This window comes from Dama dama, chromosome 24, assembly GCF_033118175.1.
Source record: "Dama dama isolate Ldn47 chromosome 24, ASM3311817v1, whole genome shotgun sequence".
Taxonomy (NCBI): domain Eukaryota; kingdom Metazoa; phylum Chordata; class Mammalia; order Artiodactyla; family Cervidae; genus Dama; species Dama dama.
This window is the reverse complement of record NC_083704.1, coordinates 42,610,819-42,629,090: the sequence shown is the minus strand read 5'-3', so window position 1 is coordinate 42,629,090 and position 18,272 is coordinate 42,610,819. Positions and strand designations below refer to the sequence as shown.

At 41.7% G+C, this 18,272-nt stretch overlaps 1 protein-coding gene across 1 annotated transcript in view; it reads left to right on the top strand.

Moving 5' to 3' along the window:
* Positions 1 to 349: 349 nt before the first annotated feature.
* The window catches only part of SYNPR (synaptoporin), a 282,952-nt gene continuing 265,029 nt past the window's right edge, over positions 350 to 18,272 (top strand). The window contains exons 1-2 of the mRNA XM_061129173.1: positions 350 to 367; positions 494 to 559. Coding sequence (XP_060985156.1) covers positions 350 to 367; positions 494 to 559 — 84 coding nt within the window. The remainder of the gene's footprint in view (positions 368 to 493; positions 560 to 18,272) is intronic.

The window sequence follows — 18,272 nt, the reverse complement described above, 5'->3', positions numbered from 1 at the left end:
GCCTCGCCCACCCTGCCGCCCTCGCCCCCGCAGCCGGCCAATCGCAGCGCCCCCCGCGCCGCGGGGCGGGCTCCCCTCCCCGCCTCCGCCGCGCCCCGCCTCCGCCGCGCCCCCTCCCCGCCGGCCCCTCCCGCCCTCGCCGGCCGTGCACGCCGCGCCCGCACGCGCAGGCTTCCAGAACCCAGCCTCTGCGCGCCCGCTCGGGGCATTCCGCTCGCCACCGCCTCGCTCTCCGCGCCCTTTCCGAAAAGGGGCTTCTGGCCCTGGGCCCCGGGGCCGAGGACGGCGGTGGCCCTCGAACTTCATTTTCAAAGGCGCCGCTGGGTGAGAAGCCGGAGCGAGGCGAGCTATGGATCCCGTGAGCCAGGTAGGACTGACTGGGCAGCGCGGGGGATGCCGCGCGACCCCCGGGGTCTGGATGCCGCGTCCCCCAACCCCTTCCTCATGCTCTCTCTCGCTCTTTCTCTCTCTGTCTCGCCTTCTTGGTCCACAGCTGGCCTCAGCAGGTACCTTCCGGGCGCTGAAGGAGCCCCTTGCCTTCCTGCGAGCCCTAGAACTGGTGAGTAGCGGGCTGTGTGCGGGGAGGAACCCGCAGGTGAGGAGAGGTCGGGTGGGGTGCTCTCGCTTCGGTTCTGCTCCCAGCCTGGGAGGCCAGCCGCTTCCTTCAATCCTCCCCACTCCTCAGGTGCCGTTCCAGGATGGCGGGGACAGGATGAGGGATCCGGCTTGGAGGCGGGAGCGTGGACGAATATTTGCAGGCGCTTAGACGAGGTGTCGTCTCTCAGGCGCGCAGGGGCTGAGGAGAGAAGCCTCCTGGGGAGACCCGGAGGAGCGCAGATGCAGGCGCTGCCGCTGGGCTCTGGCTGCTCACCTGCATTTCGCGGGGCTGAGGGCGTGAGAGGAGGGACCTGGGGCAGAGCGAAGTAGCAGAGAGGGCTTGGCCAAGCTGGGAAAGTTGGTGAGCGCGGCAGCAGCTCTCCGCCCCGCCTGGGATACTGGAAGCGCTGTGATCCACGCTCCAGCGAGAGGGAAGCTGAGAAGCTATGAAAGATAGCAGCGTCGGAAGCAGGACTTCTTCCTCCTGTCTCAGAGTTTCTCTACTCTCTCCGCTCTCGAGGGCTTTTCTGATTTCTCGTAGAACCTCCCAGCCTTCTCTGGAGCTTTCTTCATCGCCGGGGTTTTAGGAAGTTGTATTGCTCGCAAGTTCTGTCCCCTTAAAAAATAACTTGATAGTCCTAGGGCAGCTTATCTATTGGCCGAGGAGTAAGGCGCAGAAAACCTACCCACGGGGCCACAGAGCTTTGTTAGTGTTGCCGGCTTGGATGATCGTTATTCAGAGTGAAATCTGCGGGTCACACATTCTCTCTTGCTAGGAGCTCTGAAAGGCAAGCGAGTCTATCTGAACAGAAAGTTCAAAGCCCGTCATGTAGCATTAATCACAGGCCCTATCACTGAGGAGCGAGGAAGTTATGTAAGAGCGTGTTCTGTCCTCCCAGATCTTAGCTCCAAGGGCCAGTATCCGGGTTTGGCAACACAACAGTGTTACATGCTTACATGGTTGATCAGGGTAATCACATCTGCCTTGTTTGTAAACCTGCATTAAAATGCATGAATCTGTCAACTGGACATAGCATCAGGACAGCATTTGGAAGGCTTGAACTAGTGGTTCAAGGAAGGCTTTTCTCAAACTGTTTTCCTCACAGCCAGGTTAAAGCACGTAGGACTCACAGTCCAGGCAGCTTTCAGTTGACGTTCTCAGACTTCTGTCCACACTCATTCATTTAGCCATTCAACAAATATTCTCTGCCGAAGAGCGGGTTTTTTTTTTTTTGCTCAGTGTAAAGGCTGCATTGTCAAGCCATTGTCTCTCAAAACAAAATTCAAACACCTGCCATCATTTCGGACACAATCTCTCAGGGTTTCACACTGTCGCTGTCACCCCACCTGAAACATTAGTTTGTATTCCCTTCAGTCCTGTTACAATGTTATTTCATGTCACTCCCCAGGCACACCCTCAGTGAGTATATTTCAAAGTGTGAATGGTTTTGTTTTCTTTGCAGATTTCTGGAAATCACATAAAAATATTGGAAAGATGGGTGCCCAGAAATCTGCATTTTTTTTTAGCAACTTCCTAGGTTCTTCTTAGGTACATTAAAGTTAGAGGACCACCACCTAAGCTATACAAGGCCCCCCAAAACTCCAAAGCATCTGTTTTCTTACTGCTTCTGTTATTTTTGTTCATTCTGTATGGAGTCCCATCACAGCCCAAGCCAAATACAAATGTTTGTCTTTCAACCTCAGCTTAAATACCACCTTCTCAGTGAAGATTTCTCTCATAATTGCTTCTTTCCCTCTCCTCTACCCCAAACTGAATGATTCACCCCATTCTTTGGGCTTCCATTACATCTTATTCATTCATTTATTCATAAGAATGTATCACACTTATAGTTATCTTTTCTTGATGTGTGTGTGAGAGATATATTAACTTAATTTTTTTAAATTGAAGTATAGTTGATCTTCTTGGCCTCTAACTCTTTATGGAAGAAGAATTTTGCTTGTAAATCAATGATTAGCTCTCATTTGTGCTAGAGAACCTGAATAAGGGACCAGTAAAACCTTGAAAGGTCATATAAGTTAGTTGATTGCCACCTTTTGAATGAGCTAAGGTTCACAAATGAGAGCAGGGAGATAGAAGGTGTGAGAAGGTGTATCAAGGTGGAGAAAGGGAAATTTCTCTTCTGTGCATGCCATGACTGAAGAGTCACTCTCAAGTCTCTGTTCCCTGTGGAAAATGGTGACAATGAGAGAGAGTTCTAGCTTTGGAAGAAAATTTGTTCTGTTTGTCTCAGTGTTCCCCACAGGTGCCTTTGTATGTGATAAGCAAAAAGTGTAAATTGAGCATGACAGAGCACTAAAAACGTCCCTATTCCTCCTGTTCTGTGGGGGAGCAGCTTCTGTGTGGGAGAAGCTGGTAGTCTTCAATGTATTTGAACAACAGTCCTTTCAGTTTTCAATATTTGTGCTGTAAAATAAAAGTGTATGTAAAGTAAGTGTATGTGTTCAAGCCTATTTAATGTAACGTCCTTTGTAGGGGAAAGACCAAAACAATTAGTAAATTTGTTAATAGGAAAATCATCAATATATGATTCATGCATGCTGTGGAATATTATACTGCCATTGCAAAGGTGGATTCAATTAATATGTGTTGACCTGGAGGTCAGGATGTGCAATTGTGTTTGATAAAATTATTAAGTGCAGAAAAATGAGTTTCATTCTTATTATTTGATGAAATTGCTATTTGGAAAAAAAAAAGTGGCTTTCAATTTTCCTTCTTTTAATCAATACATGGAAAATGTATTCACTCAGATTTCAGACTAATGGATAGCATGTAATTTTTTTGTAAATATAAAAAAACAAAACATAACTTTGTGAATATGTGTGTGTGTTTGTGTAATTTGTATAAGCATAACATTGATATTTTTTACCCAAAGGGTGTAATTTGAGGTTCAGTGAGGAGAGGAGAGTGTCAAGGAAAGCTGTGTTCTGCAGAAAAAATCATGATATATCCCTTGTTCACAGTTGTGTACATGAGTAATTTAAAAAATAATTCATATTTGAAATGACTTCCTATGGATTGAACGTGTGAAGCAATATTACTTCTAAAGACATCTTCCACTTTGAGATGTATTGCCTTGGAGGGAAGCATACACTTTATTGATGTGTCCTTTGCTTAGGAAGGGCTCATGGATATAGTAGATTTGAAGTTTAAAAACATAAAAGTTAAACCTTCAAGGAAGAAGCTTTAGCCAATTTCAAAGACCTTGAGGCAAAACTTCCAAATCCTTAATCTCTACTTCAGTGAGGTCAAGGGCACTTTCAGTATCTTTTGGGTCAAAACAAAAACTCAGGACATAGCACTGACTCTGATGGTCTGTTTCATGTACTCTCCGATGATAAAAAAAAATTTAAAGGTACAAAAGAATCTCTTAAGCCATAATTTGAAGATAGTAAAAAAAATTTTTAATTTACCTTATTTCTCAGACTTACTAAGTTGGTGTGAAATCCTGTCTTCCACTTATCACTCTTATTTTCTACTTCAATTTGCCAGGAGAACTTTGGCCTGCTTTTTTTTCCTTTTAAAACATTTTTGTTAATGCATTCTTCTTTTTACTATTTGCAAGGTTCTGTATTTGCACCTGTAGATTTCTGTGTGATGGCAGGTGAGGGACCCCAGCAGGTCCAGGACTAGAATTGGTGCAGATGTAAGAGCGTCCAAGGTACTTCAACTCCCCCAAATAATACTTGATGGCTGGCAGGTCCAGACTCCGCCCCTTTAGAGTTAGCTGCTGGGTCAGCTTGTTTGATTCCTCTAATTTGTAATCTTTTACGTCCATCCCCCATTTTGCTATATCATTTCTGCTACAACCCCTGGATTCCATATCTCCATTCTGCCTTCCCAAAGCAGGCCAGCTAATCCAGAGATGCAATATGTCTGATGTAAAAGGTATACAGTGCCTTGATTTAAATGGAAGCACCTGCTCTCTGAATCGTCATTCCTGAATCTAAATTCTGATCTGTTTTCCTAACATCATACTGCTTGCTTGATATGAATAGCATTTCTGATCATGTTATTGATGATAGCACATTAAACATGTTTATAACATAACATAATGTAATATAGTTATCATTTTTAACTCTTGTGAAGGAACAGTAGCTACCTCTGTCATGCAGGCTTCATATGAGGCACTGCATTCCCCTGCTTACCATGCATCATCATATTGAATCTGTATGGCTTATGTTCTCATTTCACCATGAAGTTCAGGGAATGTTAATAACTCATCAAGGATAAAATAGTAGGGAAAAAAATAGTAGGAAATGGCAAAGCCAAAATTTGAGCATTATCATTCCAAACTGTATTCTCTTAAATGCTACACTGTTCTGCTCCCTTCCATGTGGCAGGCACCTGCCATAGCTTAGCCCTAATCCTCAAAGAAATGTAAAAGGCAGATGCTATCCTATTTTGCAGTGTTTATCTCACCCACTCTGATATGTATTTAAAGCCTTTTCTGAAAATGCCACAGAGTGTTTATATTTAGAGATTATCTCAACAGACATCAATTGTCTTTGATATTGTTTTATTTTCTATTGTTTTTAATTAACCAAAGTAAAGTAGGTTCAGATTAAGCATTAGTATCTTTTCATTTAAAATATGTTGGAAAAGAGTTTGATTATAAAGCCAAGAATTTAATCTTATGGTCTTTTTTTTCTGTTTTCTTAAAAAATACCTGTGCATGAGTCAGACAGCTCTTTTTTTTTTCTCCTAAGCATAAACAGGGTAGGAATTCTAACATGCAACTAATTTAAATTGTGATCCGTAATCTGCCATGAGGGTGTGATGTAATTGCAAAGCTACATTAACTTGGATTTAATTATAACTTCTAGCCTCTCAGTTAGTGACAAAAGTCATGTGTGCAGTTGGAATATGAATCAATAGATACACTTTTCATAAAAGAGCAACTCCCCAGTGGACTAATGAATTTGTCACTTAATGTTTTTCTGAGTTCTATGAAGACAATTGACATTTGGCCCCACAAATACAGAAAAAAAGATAAAATTACTACTTATGGTTTTGAATCCCTATTTTATCCTTTTCCTAGCTTGATAACCTGGGGAAAGTTATTTAACTTTATTAGGCATTTTTCTCATCTATAAAATGAAACTGATAATAGTTCCTGCTTTAAAATGTTGCCATAAATGCCTCAATTCACATAAACCACCTAGCACAGTACTTGGGCTATCAGAAGTGCTCAATAAATGATATTAAGGTGATGATGATGGTAGTGTGATGATGATAATGGTAACTATTTGAATGATTCCGGGTCTGATGGAAAGGAGGAAATAGAAATCCACCAGAAAGTAATTTAGAGCATTATGGCAACCTCTTGCAAGTCAGAGTCTTGGCAAAATTCTGACATAGAAAATCTTTCATACACTTGAATGTGCCTCTTTTGAGCCCCTCTCCCCTTATATCCAGAGAAGGCAATGGCAACCCACTCCAGTACTCTTGCCTGGAAAATTCCATGGATGGAGGAGCCTGGTAGGCTGTCCATGGGGTCGCTAACAGTTGGACATGACTGAGCGACTTCACTTTCATGCATTGGAGAAGGAAATGGCAACCCACTCCAGTGTTCTTGCCTGGAGAATCCCAGGGACGGGGGAGCCTGGTGGGTTGCCGTCTATGGGGTCGCAGAGTCGGACATGACTGAAGCGACTTAGCAGCAGCAGCAGCCCCTTGTATCATGATGTCCAAGATTTTTTTCTTTTTACCAAAGCATAAGTGACTCTGTAGGGCATTGTTCTTTGGAATATTTGCATTCAAAGAAGTTTCCAGAGAGGCCAAGTTTGAACCTAAAGGAACAAGTCTCACAGAAGAATTGTAGGAACTTAGTTCTCAGGAATATTTTGGTGAGGTGTGGGGGGACAGTTTTCCTGATCTTTCTGAAATCATAATCCATAGACATTGTTTATTCTTGAAAGAGTTACCTGTATCCAACTGAACTCTCAAGACTCTCCTGTGTCTATAGGTCCTTATAGTATCAACCACAGGCAATTACTAACCAGACTGTAATACCCAGGTACACCTGACCATTAGGCATCACCCAGATAAAAATAGGAGAAGAATCCTGCACTCATTCTCAACTGGAAACGTCACTTCTAGTTCTCTGTTCCCCAGAGGATTCACATGTCTTCCTGATCCAGGTCAGAAAAAGTAGTCTTATGGTAATAGAAAAAAATAGTGAAAAATCTCTAAGGAATGTATCTACAGAACCTGACTTTCCTTTGACTCTTCTTTTTCTGCAGGCATGTCTTTGACTTTGTATGTGTGATTATTCTCATTCATTCAGTTAGCTTAGCCATCCTTTGAGAACCTCACTTCCTCACTGAATTTGGGGGAAAACACCCTTTGCCTACCTTTTCACAATTTTGGAAATTTTAAGGAAGAGCAAGCATGTAAAACACTTTGTCAACTAAAGGCCATCCAGAAGTAAACAATAATTGTGATCATGATGATGGTGATGATAAAGGAGTGATCTTTTGCAATCGGGTGACTCTGGATATCATGAGATACACGGGTGAAGGTTGAGGTGTGAAGTGATCTCTGCTCCCTGGGGGGTTGAGCTCTTCCCTGCCACTCTGCATCCTTGAGCCTCTGCCCCAGTCTCTGTGGTCTCTCTGGAACCCACAAGAAAGAATGATGCTGCCTGTTGAAACTGATGCATCATCAAAACTTGGAAAGATGCCACCCTCACCCATTTTAGCTCTCATACTAAAAGCCTGTTTCTTGCTCTGTGCACATTTCACATTTATCAGATATTTGTAGGGCTGGCGATAGTCTCTTGCACCTGCCACTTTTGCACATGCCACTTCCTTTGCTTGGAACACACACAGTTTTCACTGAACCTTTTTTAGCTGGCATATTCCTCTTTTCAGGTGACAGTTCAGACATCACTTCTTTTGAGAGGGACTGTCTGAGTAGGGAAGTCCCTCTGGATGAAGTCAGCCTTCTGATGGCTACCAGAGCACACTCTGTAATGACTTACAATTTTTGTTTTTTACACATTTTTTGCTCCTCAACCAGACTAAAGGTTCTGGGAAAACAAGGATCTTGTTTGTCTTATTCATAGCACGTTCTAAGCATCTTTATACAGTGCTTGACACATGATAGGAATGCCTCCAACAGCATTTGTAAATCCCACCAAACACCCAGGCAGTAGACGCCTAGTAAGGCATTGGTTCAGGGTAAAGAATCTTCCTGCCAATGCAGAAAATGCAGGAGACACAGATTCAATCCCTTGATCGGAAAGATCCCCTGGAGAAGGAAATGGCAACCCACTCCAGTATTCTTGCCTGAAAAAAAATAATCTCATGGACAGAGTATCCCTGGTGGGCTACAGTCCATGGGGTTGCAAAGAGTCTGACATCACTGAGCGACTAAGCATGAAGCACAGTGAAGGCTTGGATGAAGGAAGTCAGGAGGGAGAGAAGGGAGGAAGGAGAATAGAGAATGAGGAAATGAATCCCTGAGAACACGTTGGTGGGGTGTCAATTACCTTTCATGATCTCCTTGATCTTAATCGTTTTTCCATGTTACCTCCTGTTAATAGAGATTGCTCATTACCTGTAGATCTTGAACTTAAATGATTTCCCCATTGAAGACAGTAGGGGTGTATATAATTTCTTCTTAACGTCATGTCTTCTTATTTCTAGTTCAGGTTTCTTTCTACTATCTCATGTTGTCAGAACACAAAGCAAAATTTAAATGCTCACCACCATAATGACTTAGGATGCCCAGACCTTCTTAAGAACCTTTCTCCTCAAAAATACTCCTATCTCTGAGAAAATTTTTTACTGATTTATGTATATTTTCTAACAAAATCTTTGTTGATCCGTTGCATAATGAAATACAGGTTCAGCAATGTGTTGTTGAAACATACTTTTAAGGAATTCTGTGGAATTCAGAAAGGATCCGGATATTTAGCAGCAGGATGAACCCTTAAATTCTTTTGGTTGCCTAATAAATTATTTGAGTCAGATTCCATCCTGGATGCAGGAAGAGCAAATCAATTTTGTCTGCCTGTTTGTGTGTGTGTGTGTGTTTGTGTGTGTGTGTGTGTGTGAGAGAGAGAGAGAGAGAGAGAGAAAGAGAGAGAGAGAGCTTCCATCCTTTGAAATTGTTACTCTGAAGGATTTGTGTGCCAAGTAAGAAGACATACCCCCAATGGCTTTAACAAGAAATGACCACATATCCATCTGGTCTGTCATGAGACATCCTGGCTCTGCTTTCATGCCCTTAATTCACCTGATGGCTTTGCCTGCACCTGATAGACAGTCGGCATTACCCATGAGATCGTTCCTGAAGCTGAGATCCAGAAGAACTGAGAAGGCAGAATGGTTAGATTAGAGCAAAGAGTGATACCAGAAAATTATTAGGCACAGACCCATCTTCTGAGTGAAGACTGGAGATCTTGGGAGATGTTTAAGTTAGAAAAGAGAGTGGTTTGATGAGTAGAGATTGTGACTATGATTGGGAATGTGTTGACTTTGAAGCCACATTTGCTTGGGTTCAACCATAGACCTTGAGGAACTGAGTCTCAAGTTCCTCAGGGATCTTAAGATACCTAAAACATATGATTACATATAAAAATAAATTCATTACTGAGACACCTTGGACATCTACTTTCTGTCTCTGACTCTCAACTTCTTGAATTGTAAAATGAGGATAACATCTAGAATACATAACTTGTGAAATAAGCTGAGCCAACATGTATAAAAGTTTCCATAAGAGGGCTCAATAAATATTAAATGGTCCCAAATCTAGAAAACTGAAGCTCAGGTATCTGGGGACTCTTTAGTGTAGGGGCAGTGCCTGATGTGTTACCTTTAATTTTCATCTACACCTGCCATTTGAGGAAAGGGGGAAGGCATATTTTCATTTTTCATAATCTTTTGACCATACTGTTTATAAGAACTTTTGTCATCAGAATCATATCACAGATTCTATTTATGAAGCAACTGAAAGCAAAACATGATTATATGTGTTTGAAATCTATTTTAGAAGACGTATGCTTCCTTGTTCAGAAAAAAAAAACACAACTAAGAATAAGTGTGAAATTGTAGCATTAAACACTAGGTATTCTGGGGGAAAGACTGTTTATTAGCAAGAATGATAAATTTGAAATATAAATATTCATACTTTTATTATTACTTTAAATTGCTGGCTGCTTTTTGTTTTATTTTTAATGCGTGGGCTTATTTATTACATTTCCCTGATTTAGTAACAGAAAGAATACCTAGATTTGAGTGTCAGCTATGACACTGACAGACTATGTAATTTTGTGCATGTCACTTTAACCTCTCTGGGTCTTTCATATTTATATGAGTAGAAATAATATTAATTAGCAGAAAGAATTATTATGTTGGTTAAATAACACTTGGAAAGAGTGATGGCACATAGCAAGCACTGAATACACTTTTATTTCCTTTCCTTCTTTCCCCCAGAATAGGTTTTACTGCCAATGTAAATTTCTCAAGAATTTGTGAAATTCTGGAAAACTTCACGAGGGAGCCTTTTGGTTTCTCTAGATGTTCCTAGGTGTTCTTGTGTTACTGTCTGTCACACACATGCACGCACACACACATTCTTTGTACTAAAGACATGAAGAACACATGCATGAGACAGATGTATGCTAATGGGAGAGTATGCTTTGGCACATGTGGTTGGAAAGGAGAGAGTGATTAGACTGGATCACCAAGTCCTAGATCATTGTCCCAAACACACTGGAGCCCCAGGCTGTCTACAGGTGTTGGCCAGGTGACCATGAATTTGTGAAGCTTTTCTGAAAGGAATAACATACTTCTTTATTTTAAAGAAAGACAAAGCCCCCATAAATAGAGGGAGTTCACTGAATGGCTGTATGTTGTTAGGTGCCAGTCTGTCCTAAATCAGTGCTATGTAACTTAGATACGCAATTTCGTTCAGATCTTACAATGACCTCATTAGGTTAACTTGTCCAAAAATACAGAGCTGATAGGTGACCAAGACAGGATTTCAAGCCACGTCTGTCTGACCTCCTGCCTCTTCCATGCCTTCTGTGACCCAATGATACTAAGTATATTTGTATTGGGCAGTGGATTTCTTTTGATGTTCTATTTACAACCATTTTTATGCATAAATTATTTGTTTAGTAATTTCACATCATTAAAATATAAGCAAAAGTTAATAAATCAAAATTATTCAATATCCTTTTACTGAGAGACTAACCCAGCTAAGGTTAGTATATCAAAAAATATTCTTTCAGACATTTTAATGTTAATGTACCTTTTTTCCCCCTGGGGGGAAGAAAAATGACATGTTAGATTCCTAGGGCTGCCATTACTTAATACCATAAACTGGGTAGCTTTAACAACAGAAATTTATTGTCTCAGAGTTCTGGATACCAGAAGTCTGAGATCAAGGTGTGAGCAGAGTTGCTTCCTCCCTAAGGCTGTGAGGGAGAATCCGTTCTACACCTGTCTGCTCAGTCCTGGTGGTTTGGCTGTCAGTCTTTGGTGTTCCGTAACTTGTAGATGATGTATCACCTGCATTTCCGCCTCTGTCTTCACAGGCTGTTCTCCCTGCACGTATGTCTGTGTCCAGACTTCTCTCTTTATGTGACGCAAGTCATATTGGATTAGGACCTGCCCAACGCCAGTGTGACTTCATCTTAACTACATCTGCAATGACCTTTTTCCTAAATAAGGACACATTCTTAGGTATCAAAAGTAAGGATTTCAACATGTGAATCTCAGAGGCATACACTTCAACCCATAACAAATGGGTTCTTAGAATAGGCAAGGCTTTGTTTTCTGCTTTGCCACTACGTAAAATACCTCCCTCCGCAATTTTGATGGCTGTGTAATATTATACTGTGTACCTTTACTAGAAAGTGTTTAACTAGTTTCTAATCTTAATAGTTTTAAAATGGCTATTATTTTTAACCTACAAAGATTCCCTTCTTAAAGATAAATGTTTACTATATCTTTATTATTGTTTACTTTATTTCTAGATGTAGAATTTCTGGTTCGAAAGGTTAGGCATTTTAGGTATTTGAAACAATTGCCTGATTGCCCTCCGATGAGGTGGTTCCATTGTGGGCATTGGCAGTTTAAAAGTTTTCCAATTTCATAGACAAAAATGTAATCTTGATTAAATTTGTACTTTAATTTTGCACTGAGAGTGCATCTTTTTTCATAAGATGGTTTATGTTCTCATTTTCATTTGGAAACATTTTAATGGACAGAATGGATTTTTAAAGCAATAGCTGAGACTGCCAAATTCATGAGGCTGTTCACGTGGACTTTTATATAAGCTGCTGCCTTCATCTTTCTAGGTCATTGTACTACTCTACTATTTGGAAATTATTAGATGGCTGTACTCTGACTTGAGTAGAGAGGGAAATACTGAGCCTTCCTTTCTCTGAATCATTATATAAGAATAGATTTCTATAGTTTTTAGCATACCAAAGCTAACTTTGATGTTATGAATCCTTAATAATATAAATAATTTTGTAATATAAAATTGTCATCCAAGTTGCATTGATTTATAATATTAACTTTATTAATCATAAGTAACTTATTATTATTTTACCTTAAATGGTGCTCATAAGCATTGGTACCTTTTTGAAATGTGAAGCTCATGTATATGTCTGTAGTGACTCATGCATACAGATTTATACCCTACCTTCTTTGAATTTGAGACAATCAGAACTTTAATAATTCTTTTATGGGAAAAGCAGAGTGGATGGGTGTTATTGCATCACCTGAGGAGTCCTGGGGTGTTTCTGGCCTGTGGTTATAGAAAGCCCTTTTGATAAAATAAAATGAATTCAGCCGTCCCCAGATGCCAAGGGCATTTCCTGTGTTTCCAGGATCACATTCCTGACCACACTTGGTATTAACAAAGATAACATTATGGATGCACTCTGCCTCTGCCTCACATATGGCTATTTTGGGCCACCTTGGCCCCTTGGAATTAAAATAACAGTTGTTAACCATCATTGTGTACTTGCTGAGCTCCAGGCCCTGTGTGAAATGCTTTCAATAAGCATGCCATTTAATTCTAGCAACTCTATTACAAGGCATGCATCATTTTCCCTTTCTTTAGGCAAGAAAACTGAAGATTAGAAAAACAAGCTTAAGTGTATATGGTTTCAGTGCATATAGTAATAACAGAAGAGCTGGGATTTTGAACCCAGTTCTTCGGTGCTTCAAAAAGACCCAGTGTGTTTTTCCTAGCAGTTGCAGAGGGAGAAGAGTTCCCATTCTCCCCCAGAGACTAGATCCCTGTGAGAAGAACCGTTCCAGCCAATAGAGCTGCTGTCTGTAGCCTTAAGTGAACCGACTGCAGGACAGGCCCAACCATTCAGCCAGGCTGATGGTACCTACCAGGGCAAAATTCACCACGGTGGTGGTGAGTTGACTGAACTATTAAAACTCATTTTCCTCTGTTTGGTGGGGAATTCTATTTGGGGGCAGCAGAGCAAAATTCTTGCGCTCTCTTTGCAGTTTAAAGGCAAGTATTTTTATAAGGCATTTCTTATAAATTCCCTTGACAAAATGATAAATGAAAGGGTGGTTTTGATTTGCTTTGATTTATCTTATTTTATTTGTAGATACCAGAACCACAGTGGCCTAGGTAAATGATGGCGAATACTCAGAAAGAACCAGGGACTGGTTGCTCCGTGCCTCTTCAGTTGGTCAGGAACGTCTCCACCACCTTTTAACTGACCAGCATGTGGCTGTGAAGATGCAGCTCTTTGAGCTTGTAAACCTTGTGTTTTATTGCTTTGTTTTGGGGCAACACTCAATTTCCTTTCCCATCTTGGTTAGTCTGTCTTGGAAGGACCTGGGGAACATTCCCAAGGCCATCAGGCTGGTAAACATTGGTGCCAGAATGCAAACCAGGTCTGCTGGGGGCCAGGTAGCTAATGTGTGAGGAAGCAGGAAGCAAGCTGCTGTAAGAGGCAACCCCGGTGACCAGAGATGCTGACTTTTCTGCCTGTGGAAGCCAGTTGTTACTGAGTAGGAGCATAGGCCCAAAGTGTCTATATACTTGCTGTGTTCTTAAGAAGACAGCAATAAGGATTCTGGCGCCATGCCTGGGAGGTTTGAATGTGGGAACTGTCTTCTCTTTTTCAAACACCAGGAGGCCCAGCCTTTGGAGCATACACAGAGCATGCTGACTTCGGGATGTAGCCTGCAGTCTGCAGCTTGTTCTCACTGAACCAGAGTCCTGGCACCCTGGAGACTGTCTCTGTGCCTCCATGGACCTGGGCTAGTTCCTTTTGTGCAGAAACTTCTCAGGAGCCATTGGATTGATGGATGAATGGGAACTTTGGTGTTCAGAGATTAACTCTTACTTGATTTTTGACATGATGGGATTCGTGAGTTTAAGGATTCCTTTTACCATCTTTCAGATAGAATGAAAATTTATTTTCACTAAATATCTAGGAAGCATAGAAATATAGGGACTACGTCTTGGACCAAAATCATAAGGGGAGGCCTTGGCACCTACTAGCAGCATAGGGTAAGTGAGTAATCCAGCTCAGGGTCCCAGACAGGCATTGAGAAGACCTGGATTTCTCAGTCAACCTATGTAATCTCAATTCTCTTCATAACAAGTACCATTTGGTTGTCTGTAGTTTGAGGAATTATTGAATAAACAATCCTAATGGGGGAGGATTCTAAAGACTTAGGTAGAGTAGGACTGCCCACCAGAGCATTCTGCAATAATGGAAATGCTCTATTCTTCACTGTCCAACACAGCAGTCACTAGCCACAAGTGGCTATGGATCACTTGAAACTGAGCAACTGAATTTTTAATTTAATTTATCTATAGTTAATTTAAATTTAAAGAGCTAGTGGTTACCATATTGGACAGCCCATGTGCAGAAAATTGGTCCATCTATCTGCTTTGCAAAGACAATGTGCTAAACTTCAGTAGAATACTTAATAGGAACTGGCTACTATGTTGTAGAATATATTCACTGTGGCTCTGTTCTTTGAAACATTCTCTTTTCGGTCACATCACGTGGGAGGCACAGAGCCTTGGACAGCCAGGGAAGTCCTAAAAGATTCATTTTTACATTTATTTTTTCAATATTTTTTTCTGTATTATACAGTTGACAGCAGTGAGTTTATAAGCCACCTTCTAAAAATTTATTAGACACTGAAATTTTAGAACTTTATCAGTTCTTTAGTTTCTGCTTTTTATGCATTTCCATATGTTTGTGAACTTTATACATCAATGTTATAGATTGAAATAAGAAGGTAAACTAATCATCTTTTCTGTTTGCCTCCTGCTATGAAGCAAGATGACAGTTGTTAAAATTTTTACTAGTTTGTTAGCACGAGAATATCTCATAATAATAGTTACTTGTTTTTAATGAAGATATACATTTTATTTGAAAGCAGGCTAAAAGTGACATAGATTGCTTAGCGTTATGTGATGCAGATAAATCAATTTCTTCAAGGTTTCATTATTAAGAAATGGTGTTGAGACATTTATTTATTCCAAGATTAGCAAGATAGTCTGGGAATGTTTTGACAATGGCCTATTGAGCAGTATAATTAGCATGCAAGTGTACCTTTAAGAGGAGTAAGAGCATGGTGTTGAGATGAAGAGAGCAATAGCGGTAAAACAGGTATATCATGGCTGTGGTATCAGCCACATGCACAAGACCTTGAAGTGATCAAGTCCACATGTCTCACACGCTTCACTCCACTGTATCAGTCACCCATAGATAGTATGAAATTTTCTAGTCTGCCCAAGTGTCCTGGTTTTACAGTGTCTTGTCTGGGTTCCCTTGACAGAAGCACGTAAGTTAAAGGCGGCTGGCTGGGAAGGGATGCCAGGGAGCAGGAATGAGGGACCAAGGAAGTGAAATGGAGATGGGAAATGAGTCATAACCAGTAACTCACAGAGCTTCCTGACGCAGCATCATGCATGCATCTCAGAACCACCTTGGGGACAAAGCGGGGAAATACTAATCTTTTGGCTCCCAGCCGCCACTGCTCAAGGGTGGCCTCATGGAAGTTAACTCCTGTCTTAATGTGAGTTTCCCAAAGCAAACTCTGAAGTAAGGATGACATAGTTTATTTGGGAGTTAATTCCAGCGAAACCAGTAGGAGAATTGAACAATGGACAGGGAGTGGGAGGCAATAGAGAATACAGTGTTACCACCATTGGCAACTGCAGGTCAATCCCAGTGTCAGATGCTGGAGACCAGTATAGAACACTAATTGGTTGTAACTGTTACTTCTGAAGAGGCTGGAACACATTGTTTGGAGATGGGCATGTGGATACCTCCAACAGAACTGTTACTAGAGAAGCCAGTGGGTCTTGGGGAGTTATCAATTTCTGACACAGATATTCAACAGATATTTTTCCAACAGTTTCTGAATCCTCTACTTTACTTTGGCTAAGTTTATATATATATAAACTTCCCAGGTGGCACAGTGGTAAAGAATCTGCCTGCCAATGCAGGAGATGCAAGAGAGAGTTCGATCCCTGGGTCAGGAAGATCCCCAGGAGTAGGAAATGGCAACCCACTCCTGTATTCTTGCCTGGAAAATTCCATAGACAGAGGAGCCTGGTGGGCTACAGTTCGTGGGGCTGCAAAGAGCTGGACACGACTGAGCGACTGAGTGCATGCACACACGCGTGGTCTAGTCTGATCCTTTTCAGAGATCGTTAAGCAGAAATCATTTGGTTGCAAAGAATAGGAACCCATTCAAAGTGACTCGGGGGGGAAATGGGATATATTGGAAGGAATCAGGGTTATCAAAAGGCAAGGTTCATCAGTCTTCATGAATGAGGAGAGAAACGGGAGAGCTGGGAGGTGGAAAATCCAAGAAGAGTTTTTCTCCACTGTCTTGCTACATCCTTGTCTTCTCTGCTTTATGTGCCTCTGTGTGTGCTGGCTCCACTTCTCTGACTTTCACCATCGGTGTCTTGCTCTGCCTTTTGTATGCAAGGAAGACAGTGTCTGCCCCCAGCCTGATTTCAGCCACACAGTGCAAGCATCCAACACTATTGCTCAACACAGATTCTCCAAAGATGGAGAACGGCAACTTGGCCTCGTTTGTGTCATGGCTAAGCTAGGGTCCCATCACCAGATCTGGGGAGAGGAGTAGGACCATGTAGCATACAGAGGCTGGGGAGTGTTGGAGGGAGGGAGATTCTACTAGAAGGGTCAATGAGTAGGGAGAAAAGGATTGCTATCTCTACTTCACTGAGAGTGACTTTTTTCAGGTATGAGAAAATGCAACATTTTTAAGAAAGCAGCATCCCAAGGCAGTGGGTTATCAGTGCTGAATCACAGGATCCCAGGAGAATGGTGGCAGTAGTTTCCCAATAATTGAGAAATAAGCACAAATGAGGTGTCTCTGTGGGTGGTGACTGCCACTTAGATGTTGGGGGACACTCCTCTTCAGACCGTCTCCTGTGTAGCAGGAAGAGCCCCTTCCACGTATTGAATGTAGCACGGTTGAATTCATTAATCATTAGAGGTGCTTGGTATTAAAATTAGCAGCAAATGATGAGTGTCCTTGATTGCAGAATTGGGATATGTTTTTCACTTGTGGTGCTCAAGAGTGATTGGGATATATTTTTGATAACTGTTCCAAGTTTCCCTGCCAGTTTCAGAAGAACTGTTCACAAAAGAGCTGGTTAGGATACAGAAATGGAGTGTGGAAGAAGGAGGGGATATGACTCACCTTCAAGTGATGTCTCGCAAATTGTACTTTGGCAAGCAACATTTTATAAAATCTGTTGCCTAGAATGCTGCTTTAAAATGCTACTTGTGTTCTGATTATGAAATCCAGAAGGTACATTGTATCTCTCTCTCCCTCCCTCTCTGTCTTCATCCATCCATCCATCTTCATTCTAAGGTAAGGTCAGGGTGAATCTGCTGACTCAGATATCTTGGTTTAAAAAAAAAAAAAAAAACAAGTGGCATGGTGTTGGTATCCATGAGCTTGGTACCAGCCTTCAGGTGTGCTTTAAGGATAAAATAACTGCACCAGTCTCCTGCCCAAATCCCTTCACCATGCTGCGCACGGCCTTCTTCCTCCCACAGCTGTTGTGAATGTTGATTGCTAAGTCATAGCCGTCCCTTATCCAGAAAATTGCCTTTGGCTGAATGAAAGACACCAAAACTAGGAACTTATTCTCTGCACCGGGGAAACCGACAGCTGGTAATAGCCTAATACTGAGGCACACAAAAGACTGGGCCCCTTGCCTCAGGGTGGGACCGGGTCTGGCACAGTTTACACTTGAGAGCACCTGGCGGGCTCAGACCAGAGCTGCCCTCTAGCTGACACCACATCGTTGAGTCGCCCCTTCATCCGCTCTCTGCTGTCTCCTCTTCCACTTTCTGCTGTTTCCTAGAGAGCACTTCCCCCGTAAATCAAGAGCACTCCTGTCTCTGTCTCAGACTCTGCCTCTGTGGAACCTGTTCAAAGCTGAGGATGTTAACTGTGGTTGGACACTGTTTTTTTTTTTTTTTTTTTTTTGAAAAGCGTATTGGCAAAGTAAGCTGTGGTGAATTGGAAACAGTTCTATTAAATGAAGTGAGATATGACTTAGTGAGAAGAGAACCAGATTGGAAAATCCAGCCTTGAATCTCTTTTCCCTCATGTGACCTTAAACAAGTCAATTTCTGAGGCTTCAC